Genomic DNA, 15,728 nt, shown 5'->3' with positions numbered 1-15,728 from the left:
TGACGCACTTGTAATGAGCTGCGTCATCTCTTTTATACTTTTTAAATATTGACACAGCTTTATTCCAGTCTTCTGGAATTTCCCCAGTGTTCCAAGTCCGAATTAAAATCAACATTAGCAGTCCACCATGCTCCTCCAGCAGGTCTTTCAAAACTCTAGTTATCTGGACCCACTGATTTAAACACATCTAACTTTAATAGCTGCTGTTTAACGTCCTCGTGAGTTACTTTTGGAATGGAAAGACTGTCAGCGTCAACATCTTATGATACATCATCTGTTTTTCTCCAAATCCAGGAGAGAAATATTTATTGAACCCTTTTACCACTTCTGATAATTCTGCCATTTCCATCTAGTAATTTACCACTACCATTGTTAGGATTAATTTGGTACTTTTAAAAATTTCCTTCTTCTTTTCATTGGTTGATCACTGATTTCTGATAGCTTCTCTTGCCAGCTTTCTACAGTTCTGACCTTCTAACTTAGATTCTTAACTGTTGACTTCCCCTTTCTTCCATATATTTTATTTGGAGAGGGTTGGGATTCCTACCAGGGAGCCACCAGCAGGGTCCAGAGGCAGCCCCATCTCCTATATTAAGCTCTGGCTCATAGCTATGTGATAAATGTGATGACCCTGCTTCCGTCTGTCAGCTGGGAGACACAAAGATTCTCTCCTTCCACCCTCTGATGCCTCCTGGCCGCTCTAGGCAAGGTGGGGTGGGACTGTGTTAACATGTGCCTCCCGGAGCTTCTATTTACCTGATGCTGCTGTTGCGTGAATAGTGGGGTTGTGAGTGGGGCAGCAGGTCCTGAGTGTTGGACTCTTTCTCTTTCAGGGACCAGTGACCTTCGAGGAGATGGCTGTGTATTTCACCAAGGAGGAATGGGCTCTGCTGGACCCCACTCAGAGAGCCCTCTACTGGGATATCATGCAGGAGAACTATGAGACAGTGGTCTTGCTGGGTAAGGAGTCCTGTCCCCTGGGTTATTAGAAGCTGTGGGGTCTCTAAAGAACCTGAGCAGTAATAACTTCATACCTTTATTCATCATCCAAGTTTTGACAAGTTTCTTTGTCCCCTTTTTTTTCCTTATCTCCCATAGACTAGCAGGCAGCAGGGAGGGAGGAGGTAATGAGAGACGAGGAGGGAACACAAGAAGCTCCCAAGGTGCCGGAAGGTGGTGCCGGCTGCGAGTGATGGGAAAAGGGGAGAGGAGTGTGGAGGAAGGGTACCCAGGAAGTGGGCTGATGGGGTCAGTGGGAGGGAGGAGAGGTTTGGGGATCTAGTGCTGTGGGGGATCCCAGACCTTTAATCCCTATCCAAACCTCAGGTAAATCCCTGACTTCAGCATAACCACTCTCACAAAGCCTCAACTTAATATAAGGTCCTGAACTATAGCAAGCTTAGGCTATGTTTACTAAATTATACCACTAAATCGACCGTGGCTAGATCGATCTCAGAGTGTCAATCCCATCTGTAGTGTCGACCTGCCCTTAATAACCCATTTCTTTATGTTCACCTCCTTGCCCCTCCACGCATGTTCCAAGCTAATAAGCAATACTCTGATCATGACATCTTACCTCTAGCGAGTATAAAATTGCCCACAAGACATGAGACTAGGTCACAGATCATAAAATCAGGTCGGGGTCAAGAAGAGTGAGAGTTTGGAGAGAGTCTTGTCCCCCCCTCCCCATCTCCAGCAGTCATAAACTGTCTTCCCTCCAGGCTCCTTGGATCTTTGAGTCTGTCCCTCCTGAGGTTGCATGGCCCAGTTCTTGTTTTTTATATTCTCCTTTTCCAGAAGAATTAGAGGCTATTGCTCCTGAATTTTAGGTTTAATTCCCCAGCCTTCTCCTCCCACTGGGAGAGTTTAATTCTCCCTCCCATTACGCCTGAGTCACTAGATTTCCTAATGCCCCAAAATGTGCTTTTGCAATGTCACAGTTCAGGAGTAGCTAAGCCTTTGACCTGCCTCCATGGTCTGCTCAAGGAATGGCTCCTCAAGTATCAGGCCTCTAGCCAGCCCCTCTCTATGGGTAGGGACCCATATGCCTCCCCTTTTTGACCAGTGTGTGAGGATTGCAGCTTGTCCTCCACTGTGTTTGCTGGACTAACGTCCAGTTCCTGTGCTTTGCTTTCTCTCCAGGGTCTGTGAGCAGTGTGTCTGAGATAGAGGTGGGACTTTTGGTGATACTTGTATGATGCCAATACACACCTCAGTTTCCTGCTGTGACTGGTATTGCTATGATTATAAGGAGCAGGAGACGTGAGGTGTTTTGTCACGTAGCTGTCATGGGGTGATATGAATGGGTCATTAAGGACTAGCTGGGAGTAACCTACATCAATGGAATACCCGACAGAGACAAGGGAATGACTGTCACCCAGGGCTGCCCAGAGGATTTAGGGGGCCTGGGGTCTTCAGCAGCATGTCTCCCTTACCAGCTCTGACACTGCAGAGCATTTTCCCCGTGTCATCCTTACCCGCTCTTACACTGCAGAGCATTTACTCTGTGTCCCCCTGTAAGGAGGCACCCTGGCTCCCCGCCGTGCCTGAAGGGGACGAGCCAGAACAGGCGCCTCAGTGGGCGGAGTCAACATGGCCTGTCCCTGCCCCCCGGAAGTCAAGGGGCGGGACAGGAAGTATAAAAGCCCGACCCCAGTACTCAGTTGCGCGCAGGGTGCTGGAGAGGACAGATGCTGGTGCCTGGGCTCCTGCCGGGCCGGACCTGCCCCGCGCCCACTACCCAGAGGAGCGCTGGCCTGACCTGCCTCGCGCCCATTACCCGGAGGAGCGCTGCCCGGACCTGCCTCGCGCCCACTACCCAGAGGAACGCTGGCCGGACCTGCCCCACGCCCACTACCCCGAGGAGCGCTGGCTGGACTTGCCTCAGACCCGGTACCCGGAGGAACGTCGGCCTGACCTGCCGTGTGCCCGATACCCCGAGGAGTGGCCTGAGCTTCCCCACGACCGGTACCCGGAGGAGCCGATGGTCTGGGACCCCCCAGATGATGCTGGCAAGGACCAGGTACCCAGAGAGGGGGAGGTTGGAAGTGGCCGGGGGATAGCCGACCCTGGTTCGGCTCCTGAAGAGCCCAAACCCATGTCAGTGTGTTGCGGCCAGGATCCCCACTGACCGCAGCGGGTCTTGACCGCTGCTAGGGCCCCGGGCTGGAACGCAGTGGAGTGGGAGGGCCTGCGTTCCCCCTGCCACCCGTAACCGGGTGGCAGACTCCCCCTCTTCCCGCCTATTGCCACTGCTCTGCCCTGACCCAAAGGGCCAGAGCGATTTAGACTTGTGTTTGGTGCCCCACCCGAACCAAGGGCTGGGCCCCATTGACTTTGCCACTGCTCTGCCCTGATCCCAAAGGGCCAGAGCTATTTAGACTTGTGTTTGGTGCCCCGCCCGGACCAAGGGCTGGGCCCCTTCGACTTTGCCACTGCGCTGCCCTGACCCAGAGGGCCAGAGCGAACTAGACTTGTGTTTGGTGCCCCGCCCGAGCCAAGGGCCTGGGCTGATACTGTGTTTGCTCAGCCCCTCTAGAGGCCTGAGCCTGAACTATTGCTGCCCGCCCTGTCCAAGGGCCGGGGCTTATTGACTTTGAGAGCCCCGACCCCGGCTAGAGGGCTGGGGCTCTACCCTGTTTACAGACCCGGTACCCCGCTCAACACCTGCCGAGGGCTAAGCCTACCCGGACTGCAGAGCGTAAGGAGGCGCCCTGGCTCCCCGCCGCGCCTGAGGGGGACGAGCCCCGACACAACCGGCTTACACCCCCTTACCCTCTCTGACACCACAGAGCATTTTCCCTGTGTCCCCCTCACCAGCTCTGATGCCACAGAGCATTTATCCTGTGTCCCCGTTCCCTGTTCCTGTTCCTCCTCCTGTTTGACTCAGTTTATATAGTAATATTCTCAGCTACACCTTTGCTTAACCAATCATTGTACTGAAATTTAATTAACCAAATCCTAACACATTGAAGCATAATTCTCAAAGCAATTGTATCCCATTACCCTAATTAACTTACACCTAGCAAAATTAATTGTACAGCAGACAAAACCAATTAGAGAACCAGACTGATTAACATTGTAAAAATGGTGGCCATAAAGATAAAACAATACAAAAATGAGGGTTTCGCAACCACAAGCATTAAGAAGTGATTTCTTGCCAAACAGGCTGCTTTCAAACTAAGTTTTCTTTAACCATCTTAAGATCTGTTTCTTTATCTGGTGGTGATGGGCACTATCAGGACAGGATCATCTTCCTAACAGCCACTTGAGCGGTGTGACGCGACGCTGAGGGAGGAGAGGACTTGGTTGGCCACAGTGCTGGGGGGCTGTGACTTGGACGGCGCGACGTCATGCTGGGGATGGGCGGCGACTTGGGCGGCGCAACGTCACGCTGGGGGGTGGGGGGCGGTGCTCTTAGTTTTTGCTTGGGGCGTCAGAAATGTTAGAGCCGGCCCTGCTTGTAACTCAGCAAAATCCCCATGCATTGGGCTCCCAAAGCCGTTGTGGCCCAGGCCCTGCAGGAGGTCGCTCCTGAAGATATCTCCTTCCTAATCAGCTGCATGTTGTCTATTATTTGGGAAATGCAATCCCTAGCTAGTTAGAGATGGGAAAAATGGAAGTGACGTTTCTGTTCAGCTCATCCTGGGAGATGCTGCAAATGTGTAGAAAATGGAATCTGTGTTGAATGTGATGTAGCTGCAGAAAGAGACCTATTTTCAATAGAGACCTGACATTTGTCTTACAGGGATTCTAAACCACACCTGAATTTAGTCCCTCGTTTAAATCTGTGCCACCAGATTAAAGAAATCAAAGGGCCTATTTGGGGGAGTTATACTTCAGTATCGCTACTGCTATATTGCGTGGTTGGTGAAAAATTCTACGTCAGACATTTGGAGTAATTTTATACTTAAGGTCAAAGGTTTGATAAGGACTCAAGTAGAAATTGCAGGTACTTAGTGGTTCATTTTCACCCCTGAGATGGAAGCTATGGGGCCCTGTGGCCCAGGTCAACTATTTTTAGAACCCTGCTCCCTAGTTCAGTGGCACTGGTCACAGTCCTAAAAGGCGCCATGATAAAATTGGGCATAACTGTCTTTTACCATTTGGATCCAAAGTTTCATGAAGCACAGAGAGAAACAGCTGGTTTCTTCAGAGCCATTCCATGCCTATGGGTCCCAATCTGGCTGCCTTGTTGGACAAGAAGCACTTCCATGCCGGGCAAATGATGGTAGCCAATGAGGGAATGTATCAGATTTCACGTTCAGACTGCAGAATACTTGAATGCTGAGTCCAGACTCTGTGGTTTGCTCTCTTAGTTTTGCTCTTAAGTCTTTTGCATTTGTATCACTTCTCCACCTCCTGCTACTCTGAAAGATCAGAAAGTGTGAAAATAGAGCACAGGTGGTTTTTCTCATGATGCAGTCTTCCAACATAGCATGAGACCCCTTCCACACACACTCATGGGAGAAGCCCCAGGGAGAAGTGAACTCACAGAAGTGGAAGGCTCCTAGGTTATTGTAGAATGTGACTTCACACAAAGCTAAGTGGGTGGAAATGGGAATTAAGAAGGAACTGCCCTATAGGTTTATATTTTGTAATCGTTGTCTAAATTGTTACCAGCGACAATGAAATTAAACATGAAGTTCATTAGTGTAACGTAAGAGGCTGATTCTGTGATAACTTTCAGTGTTACAATATAATACAGGTTTTCTTCTAGTTCTCTTCCCTGTCCCCTCCTACTATCTAGGAAAGGGTGACTAATCGTGAAATTAAACACTCACTCCAAAGGAATTAGAGTGGGGGTGGGAATAGAGACCCAGGATAGACTGTAATTATTTTATTACTATTTCAAATGGAATTTATTTTGATAAATTTTAAAATAAATCTTCTGTGAAGAAGAAAATTACTCAAGACAAGATGTGCAAACTTTTACCCAGTTAGAGGGTAACAGCCACAGCGGTCCCCAGGTCTCTTGTTTGCAAAGGAAAGATGTCACATCAGGCAAAAGACGTCAATATCTATAATAGTGATGGATGTGTGATGGGAGCTTTTCTGGGTTGTTTTTTTGGGCTGTTTTTTTTTAATTTAATTTTTGTTTTGTTTTTGCAACCAGTTATTTTTATAGGTGCTGAGTCCCCTTGTCCTTTTGAGCACAGCTGTTTAACCCTCAGGCCTGGCTCTGGAAACCTCCTCAGAACTGGTCTTGTGTTTCTTTCATGTTTGATATCTTTGGGGTTCACGCATCCACACTACATGTGGTTCACCGCAACAGATGCTTTGAGAAATCTGCTGGGTTAAGAGGGCTTTTTCCAAACTGACATTGGCCCAAAGTCTGCCTCAATTCATCTAGATTGGGACAGTCTGTATCAAAGGAGTGGTTCACACCTGATTTGCCCAGTGACCTCGGGGGAGGTGTGGTGAGATAGGATAGGTAGGAATCGACAACAGTGAAGTTATAGGTAAGGGTGAAAGACGGTTATCTTGCGGGTCAACAAGCCTGTTCTGTTCATTCCCTCTGATGCATCTGGCGCTGGTCACTCTCAGGTAGCACACTGGGCTAGATGGACCATTGGTCTAACCCAGTATGACCAGGTTTGAATTTTTACGTAAGCCCTTTACAGCCTTGTCTACACTAGCAAGTTTCTGCACAGTAAAGCAGATTTCTGTGGTGTAATGTCTGAGGTGTGCACACTGCCAAGCCACTTAGTGGACAGAAACTGCACTGTTGCAGCACTGTAAACAAAACACCCCAATGAGAGGAGTACAGCTTTCTGCGCCAGGGCTACAGCACCATGGTGCCAGTGTAGACCCCCTGGTCGATTACAGTGCTGTGATTGGCCTCCGGGAGGTGTCCCACAATCCCTGTTCTCATCTCTCTGGTCTTTCGTTTGAACTCTACTGCACTGGCCTCAGATGACCAACTGTGAACCCAACCCCTTAAATTCCTTGGGAATTTTGAAAGTCCCACTTCTACAGAGACTGATTATGGTTACAGACCCATCCTGAAATTAGAGCAGGATATTTTAAAGCTTTATCTCAAAGAAACACAATTCAAACCTGTCAGCACAGAGGAGAAAGCACTCCTTTCTTTCACATTTATTGCTATTGATCTCACTGACAAACTTCATTTTCTCGGGGCTGCTCCAGGCGTTTTCCCTCTTCTCCCTCCCAGCTGTGGTTATGGGACTGCAGCAGATCCCAAGGGCCAGCTTTGCTCTTTGACTTACATCCTTCACTTGTTTGGCTGGAGTTGTATCTGCCCCTAGTTTAATTCACATCTGAGACCTCAGGTACCAGCAGATAGTTACAAAGGCTCAATTCCCATCATCATCAGTGGGAGGTTATCCTGGGCTGCCAGGGCCGCAGGATTTAGCCCATGATCGGTCAAGGTGCTATAGCAGGTGCACTCTTGCATTGTGAGTCCTGCAGCTTAGTCAAACTGCTCTGCCATAGTCTGCAGGGGGACTGACTTTCTCAAAACCTGGTAGCAGAGAGACTCTGGAGTAGAGAAGGAAAATATCCTTAGCAATTACAGCCAGTAGGAGCAGGAAATGTTCAGTTTCTTTTTAAACTTCTCTCCCTGCTCAAGCCTTTAATCATTCCTGTCGCTCTTCTCTGAACCCTCTGCAATTTATCATGGAAAACAACCAATCAGTGAAACGAAACAAACCAAACCAAACCAAACCAGGCTGTTCTGACTGATGTAACAATCTATTGCCTTCCAAGGTTGAATACAAATCAGTTCATTCTGTTCACCCAAGAGATCCACTTTAAGGGCTTTTTGTTTTTCAGTTCCAGTCAGATCCTGTGCAACAGCATCATTGTTAACTCATCACTTGGTCACTTCACATTCATAGGTTCAAAAAGTTGGCAGGTCTAAGTCTTTCCTCCCACACCAACATGAAAAAAATCAGTTACAGAAAATGCCATAAAGCACCTCTGCTGCTTTGTACAACAGCCTGGAGAAATACACGAGGGGAAGTGCTTTCCTCTCTCCTCCTGACACTGGGTAACATTTCTGTCTGTCCTTGAGATCCTGTCACAGGGACAAGGCTTGAGGCTGTAAATGACATGTTAAGGCCTCATTGGTTTGCACATTCCTCTACTCCAGAAGTGGTGTGCTGAGTCTTCATTTGTTCATTCTAATTAAAGGTTTTGCGTGCCGGTAACACATTTCAATGTTTTTTAGAAAGTGTCTCTCTGCAAGTCTATATATTATATAACTAAAATAGTGTTGTATTATAAAAGAAACAAGGGGTTTTCAAAACATTTAAGAAGCTTCATTTAAAAATAAATTAAAATGTTGATCTTACACCACCAACCCACTCAGCCCGCTGCTGGTCTGGGGTTCTGTTCACCTAGGCCGGCAGTGGGCTGAGTGGGGCCTGCGGGCAGAACCGCAGCTGGGAAGGGTCTGGCAGCCAGAACCCCAGACCGGCAGCGGTCTGTGTGGGGCTGGTGGCTGGGACCCCAGACTGGCAGTGGGCTGAGTGGCTCAGCTCACTGCCGCTCAGGGGTTCCATCCTCTGGCTCCTGCCAGCTGGGATCCCGGCTGCCAGACCCTCTCAGCCCAGTGCCGGTCTGGGGTCCCGGCCCTGCCCACATACGGTGGGTACTTACATTCTCCTTAGTTCTGGCCCATTCTCTTCCTCTCTCTGCACTGAGCTGAGAGTTGGAGTGGACCGAGCACAGGGCTGGGGGTGAAGGGTCTGGCCAGGAGCTAGAATGAAGGAGAGGGCTCAGGGTTGGGGCAGGAGGTTTGGGTGTAGGGGCACTTACCTGGGCAGCTCCCATGTGGTGTGCGGGGTGCAGGTGAGAATGTGAGTGAGGGTGCAGGGGCTCCCGTTTGGTGCTCAGGGTGGGGGTGGGGATGTACAGGGTGCATGGGATGTGGGGGGTCCAAGAGTCAGGGCAGAGGGCTGGGGCATGTGAGGGAGGTGCAGGTCTCAGGGTGGGGGGCTGGGTATGTATGTGGGTGCTAGGCAGGGCTGGGGTCATGGGGGGTCAAGGAGTCAACAGAGGGATTGGTGGTACAGGGCTCAGAGCAGGGGCCTGTGTGTGTGTGTGTGGGTGGGTCAGGGCTCAGGGCAGAGGGCTGGGTGACTACACCCCCCTAGAACTCCCAACTCCCTCCCACTCCTTGTCCTGACTACCCCCTCCTGGGACCCCACACCCTATCTAAGCCTCCCTGCCCCTTATCTCCTGACTGCCCCCCTAGAATGCTACCCCCTACCTGTCCCCTGACTGCCCCAACCCTTATCCACACCCCCACAGCCAGACAGACCCCCTGGACTCCCGTGCCTATCTAATCGCTCCCCGCCCCCTGACAGGACCCCCAGAACTCTGGACCCATACGACCCCCCCACCCGCTCCTTGCCTGCCCCAACCCCTCTCCACACCCTTGCTTTCTGACAGTCCCCCCAGAACTCCCTACTCATCCAATTCCCCCAGCTCCTTGTCCCCTGGCAACCCCCTCTAGAGATCTCCCACACACACTAACTGCTCCCCCAGGACCTTCTTTGCTCCCTGTCCCCTGACTGCCCTGACCCCTATCCACCCCCCAAACAGACCCCGGGACTCATATGCCCCATCCAACCCTCTGCTCCCTGACTGCCCCCTCCAGAGATCCCCACCCCTAATGACACCTCAATATACCACCCCCCATCCAACCCACCCTGCTCCCTGACTGCCCCCTCCAGAGATCCCCACCCCTTAACCACCCCCAGTATACCACCCCCCACCCAACCCACCCTGCTCCGTGACTGCCCCCTCCAGAGATCCCCGCCCCTAGCCACCCCCAGTATACCAGCCCCCACCCAACCCACCCTGCTCCGTGACTGCCCCCTCCAGAGATCCCCGCCCCTAGCCACCCCCAGTATACCAGCCCCCCACCCAACCCACCCTGCTTCGTGATTGCCCCCTCCAGAGATCCCTGCCCCTTACCACCCCCCAGTATACCACCCCCCATCCAACCCACTCTGCTCCCTGACTGGCCTCTCCAGAGATCCCCGCCTTTAACCACCCCCCAGTATACCACCATCCCATCCTGCTCCCTGTCCCTTAACTGCCCCCACCCCTTAGCCACCCCCCCAGCCCCAGAGCCGACCTCCTTACCATGAGGCTCCTCGCTCATCCGCAGCCCTGCTCCGCCCCGCCCCTCAGAGCGCTGTGCACGCGACAGCAGGGCTCCAGGTGAGCGTGGAGCGTCTTTCCCTCCCCACGGAGCCAAACGCTGCCCCGCGGGAGCGCGCAGCCCCAGCCCCCCAGAGCGCTGTGCGAGCGGCGGCTGGGCTCGGGGGGAAGGCGGGGGAGGGGCCGGTGGCTTGCTGTGCTAAGCCAGCGCTCCAGTGCTGGACCAAGGACCCCGCAGCTTGCTGCGTCTGCAGGATTTTTAATGGCACGTGGAGTCCCAGCAGGCAGCCGTCTGCCATTAAAAATTGGCTCGTGTGCCATCTTCGGCACGCGTGCCATAGGTTGCCGACCCCTGGTGTAGTAACTAATTACAATATATTTATATATAAAGGCCTCAATGGTAGTGTCTCTACTCCAAATTTCTGTTAGTCTCCACCCCAAGCCCCGCTTTGCCTCCAGCATTTATAATAGTGTTAAATATAAATTAAAACCACTTTTTTGATATAAGGGGGTTTGCACTCCAAGGCTTCCTATGTGAAAGGGGTCACCAGTACAAAAGTTTGAGAAGTACTGAGCTAGCCCATCCTCAAGAGGTGTTTGTCCAACCTGCTCTTAAACGTCCAATGAGAAGCACTTTCAGAGGGGTTGCCATGTTAGTCTGTATCAGCCAAAACAATGGCCACCTTATAGACTAACACATTTATTTGAGCATAAGGTTTTGTGGGCTAGAACCCACTTCATCAGGTGCACGGAGTGGAAAATACAGGAGCCAGTATAAATTCATGAAAAGATGAGAGTTGCCTTACCAAGTGTGAGATTTTTTTTTTCAGTGAGATTCTGTAACTTTCCTAGCTAATTTGTTGCTCTTCTTAACTACTCTGACAATTAGGAAGTTTTTGGCCAGCCTAAACATCTCTTGCTGAAGTTTGAGCTCATTACTGCTGCTCTGTCCTCAGTGGTTAAGGAAAACAATCTATCACCCTCCTTTTTATGACTGTGTTTTATGTACTTGAAGACTTATGTCCCCCTCAGTCTTCTCTTCTCCAGACTTAACAAACCCGGTGTTTTCAATCTTCCCCCACAGCTCATGTCTTCTAGATGTTTCATTATTTTTGTTGCTGATCATGGCCCCTGTGTGCGTGGGCAGCGCCCAGTGCGATGCGGCCCTGATCTCAGCCGCTGTCTGTGTGTGGGCAGAGCCCGGCCCCACGGGGCCCCGATCTTAGCTGCCGGGTGTGGGTGTAGTGTCCAGCATGACGGGGCCCCGTCTTGGCCACTGCATGTGTGGGGGCAGCGCCTGGCCCGACAGGGCCCTGAACTTGGCTGCCGTGGGTGTGTGGGGGCAGGGGCAGCGCCTGGCACAACGGGGCCCTGAACTCGGCTGCCGGGGGCTGTGTGGGGGCAGCGCCCGGCCCAATGGGGCCTCCATCTCGGCCGCCGGGGGTGTGGGGAGGGGCAGCGTCCGACTCGACGTGGCCTTGATCTTGGCCACCCGGGGTGTGTGGGGGCAGCAGGAGAACCCCAGCCCCTAGTCTGGCATGCCCGTTCTGCCCCAGCTCCCCCTCCCGGCAATATGGCTTGCCCCACAGCGCCCTGGAGGGGTGGCACACCCCTCCCCCTCAGCCCCGGAGAGCCTGGTGAGTGGCTGGCATGCTTTCCCCCACCCAGCGTGTGAGCGGGGTGGTTCAATCCGCTTCCCCCCTCCACAGCATGTCAGCTGAGTGGTGCAGTCCCACTCCCCACCCCCTAGCCCCTGCCCCATGGCCCCAAATATGCATAGGCCTCGCCCACACCCTAATAAACCCCTCCCCGGAGAATCAGCAATGCCCCTCCATTTTCAGGCTTTGCTCCTTCCCACAGAGGCCCCTCCTCTCCCCCAAGACACACCGCCTTATCATCCCCAGGCCCCGCCCATCTCACTCCAGGTCCCGCCCCTTTCCCCGATGACCACGCCCCCGTCCCAGCCCCGCCCTGTGAGCATGTTTCTGCTGCGTGTGGAGCTGTGACATCAGTGACCATGGAGAAATCGAGCGAGGCCGTCCAGAGCGCGGGGTGAGGTGAGGGGCTGGGCGCTGCCCTCCTCTCCATCCCAAAGCCACCTATGGGCTCCTGCACTCAATGAACCCCCGATGCTCCATGGCCTCCCTCCAACCCATAGACCCCTGGCCTCCCATGGAGCAGCCCAGCCAGGTCCTCCAGTCCCTCCCGGGACTCCCCTCCACCCCATAACCCCCCACATCACCTGTGGGACCCCCTGCACCCAATAACCCTCTACTGTCCCATGAGAACCCCCAGCCAAGGAATCTTCAGTCCCTCCTGGGACCCCCACTCCACCCTATAACCCCCCCAAGTCACCTATGGGACCCCCTGCACCCAATAACCCTCCAGTGCCCCATGAGAACCCCCACTCAGGAAATCTTCAATCTCACCTGCAGAAGCTTACTCAGCATACACTGAGCCTGCTCCCATGGTGGAGCTGTCAGTACCTCGGCTGTACACTGACATTGGGAGGAATGGTGTCCAGCAAGTTCCCCCGGAAACAGAAAATGGTTAGTCTTTTCGGCTGACCATTTGTGTATGTGAGTGTGAGCCATTAAGTAGAAATGGGCATCCTATTGTTGATTTACCAATTGACACAGCAGAGTTGATTGATATGGTCCTTTTTCCTTGCTTTGTCAACTGAAATTGCAGACCAATGTGACTAACTGTTGTAGCTCACTGGAGTAGTGTAATGGGCCTCTTTACATTTCCCATTAGAAGAGACAAATGATGAATTGCATATAATGGCGTCTGGAATTGGTGAAAACACATGTGGGGGGGGGTAAATTGACTTCTAATGTAAAATGAGGATAATGTATGGTCTGTATAGGTGGGTGACAGGAGATAGTGTCTTCTATCATTTTTTTAAATTATTGTTCATTACCTACAGCCAGGGATAGATGCTGGCAAAAAATCAGAATTGAATGTGTGAGCCCTGCTCCTTTATAGGTTATTCTAGGGTTGGGTGTCTGCTGTTTTTGATATATTACTTAAGTTTATGATTTAGAATTGCTGATATTCAGGGCTAGGTAACCCAGCAAGAAACAAAAAATATATTTTTGGCTTGACCTTGGTAGACCGTAGCTGCTTTTCTAGACGGGCCTTCTTTTTCCAAAGCTGGGCAGGATGTCGAGTGTTTAAAATTGTGTGGACCTCATCACTTTTTTTCTTTTCTGACCCACACACATCAAACCACAATGATGTTTGTATTTAAAAAAAAATCCTACATTTTGAGTACTAGCAGCCGTTCCCTTATGTTTTTTAAAAACGGAAGACTGGAGCCATGGTTATTGGTCTCTATTCGATGTTTTGGCTGTCTAAACAGCCATGATCTCTGGCTCTCTTCCACTGTGTATAAAGTTACAGCAACAGTTAGCTCAACTCAACAGTTTTGTAAGAGGCTTCTAGTTAAGGGTGGGAGGGAGGGGCTGTGTTAAATGAGTAAAAGATGTCAAAGTGCAGATGTTTGGACTCATTCAAAAGTCTCTGATATTGGGCTAATGGAGTAAACATGGAAGAAACTGGCATATCTTTGTCACAAGTATTAATTGATCAATGACAATGACACAGGCTTGCAGTTCTGCTGCAATTATAACCTATTCTATTAAGTTTCTTTACCCCATATCCATCACCATAGTATCTAGTCATAGGTTACAAAGAGAGGTGTTCTTTTGCTTTGTTTTTTAAATCCCCTACTGTCCTGCAGCTCCCCAGAAAAGTTCAAAAGGGGATCTGCCCTTCCTCTGAGCCTCAACAAAAAGAAATAAAATCAATAGGTAATGAATACTTAACCAGACCTGGAACACCTCTGTGAGTGAGCAGGTTGCCTTCCAGACTTACTCAAGAGCTGAGATGGTCTTCTTGTCAGTGTACTCATCATATGGGCATAAATTATTGTTTATCTAGATATGTTCTGTGTTGTCAGTGTCATACAATTGTTTCAATTGTAATGAAAATGAAGGACTGCATAAAAATGGCCAGAATGTTAAAATATGTCACCTGTGTCTTTTTCAGTTACTTTCCAAAATGTAGAGCCTACACCTCAATCCCACAGAACAGTATGTTATCCAGTAGTGACAGATCCCTATGGCCAGCCACCTCCACCTGGGTTTGACTATCTCGTCTCTTTGGTACCTGCCTGTTGTTATGTTAGCACTTGGCATCCCGCAAATCCCTCCTATGGTAATCCTTCACAGTTCCATAATACTGTCAATCCTAGGATGAATCAAGTCAGCTACGTTACCTCACCGAGTCCTGTATCCTGTTATGGACCTCCAAGTATGTAAGGCAAAGTGACGTCAACTCACTCCCTGCACTAAAGTTTTCTTGTTTTCTCTGTTAATGGATGTTGTAGTGGCTGCTAAACTGTTTTGTGTGTTTCATTTACATGTTTCTCTGTTGCTTTATAGTAACAGTAAAAATCTGTTTAAAACTTGAGTATTGTTTTAGTAGATTATATTGGAAAGTTAAACTATTGTATAGCAAAGAACATAAACTTCATGTTCAACTGTCCATAATCTATAACAATGTAATTTCTTTCATGCTGGTATATATACACTATCACTTACCTTCATCAATAAGTACAATGTATGGAGGAGTTAGTCTTGCACAAGAGAACGATGCATCTTACATATTATACCAGTTTGCTTGTAACGGTAACCTACTTCATCACTTAAGCAGGAGAAAGGTTGGGTTCTAGTCCATTTGAGGAAAGTAATTACTGTTGAAGTAGGCCACTTTTCTCAGTCCTGAATAAAACATATCAGCCAGGTGTGTTCTCCAGTAGTAGCTAATTCTTTGTAATAGTTGCTCTTTTTCTGTTTAATTTTGTATAGTCTTGAAGAGTTAGACGGTGGGACAGTGCTCAGTGTTGGTCTGTTCTGCTGTATACGATTGTATTTGTGAGAGTCTTGTTTCATGGAAATTACCTGGTAGAAGTTGTGTTTGACTTGTACTAAATAAACAAAAACGCATCTAATCTATGGAAATGGGTCTTCTTTTCTTACCAAAAACCCTCCTTAATGTCCCTGCAAAGTAGATTATGAGGCTTGTGTTAAGAAATCCACATAGATTTTTTTATGGGACATAGGAGACAGTTGGACTGAACATATTCCCCAAAATCCCTGCTTTGAGTCAGTAGTGAAATGAGGATAACATCAAGCAGAAACTTGTTCTCCTGCCAAAAAGCCAGTGCAGTGCAACCCTACTTCTGTTGCTTTTCAGATCATAGTCCAATGAGGTGTTGCTGCACAAACTGATTCTTTTCCTTGTCATACTCATTGTAGACTGTTTGCGTGTGACACAGGTGCTCTCTCTTACACTTAGGTCCCTGTGCTGGGGGGTTGCAGAAAGGCTTAATGTGGGCTGGAGAGACCAGTTAACCCACATGGTTGAACCTGGAGGGTAAGCAAGGGCTAATGAGAAATGAAGCCCAGCTGGGGAGGAGCTAGGGAGTGCTATAAAGAGAGGCAGCCTGAAGCAGAAAGAGGTTGCAGGGAGAAAGGAAGAACTCTGCAGTCTCTCTTGGTAATGAGAAGGGTAAGACCGGCAAGAAT

At 50.0% G+C, this 15,728-nt stretch overlaps 1 protein-coding gene across 1 annotated transcript; it reads left to right on the top strand.

Moving 5' to 3' along the window:
- The first annotated feature begins 1,192 nt into the window (after positions 1-1,192).
- On the top strand, positions 1,193-14,402 carry LOC127033534 (periaxin-like). Its single transcript, XM_050921475.1, has 3 exons — positions 1,193-1,224; positions 2,674-3,022; positions 14,188-14,402. Exons 1-3 carry the CDS (start codon positions 1,193-1,195, stop codon positions 14,203-14,205), a joined length of 399 nt encoding a protein of 132 aa, XP_050777432.1. The 3' UTR covers positions 14,206-14,402.
- The last annotated feature ends 1,326 nt before the right edge of the window (positions 14,403-15,728 follow it).

The sequence above is a fragment of the Gopherus flavomarginatus genome, chromosome 13, assembly GCF_025201925.1.
Source record: "Gopherus flavomarginatus isolate rGopFla2 chromosome 13, rGopFla2.mat.asm, whole genome shotgun sequence".
NCBI classification, from domain to species: domain Eukaryota; kingdom Metazoa; phylum Chordata; order Testudines; family Testudinidae; genus Gopherus; species Gopherus flavomarginatus.
Note: the sequence above shows the minus strand (reverse complement) of the source record. Positions and strands in the feature narration are given on the sequence as shown.

Coding starts and splice junctions, on each gene's coding strand:
- LOC127033534 (XM_050921475.1), top strand. CDS start 1,193: ATGGGAAAAGGGGAGAGGAGTGTGGAGGAAGG. Junction 1,225..2,673: donor GAGAGGAGTGTGGAGGAAGG/GTACCCAGGAAG, acceptor AGTTGCGCGCAG/GGTGCTGGAGAGGACAGATG.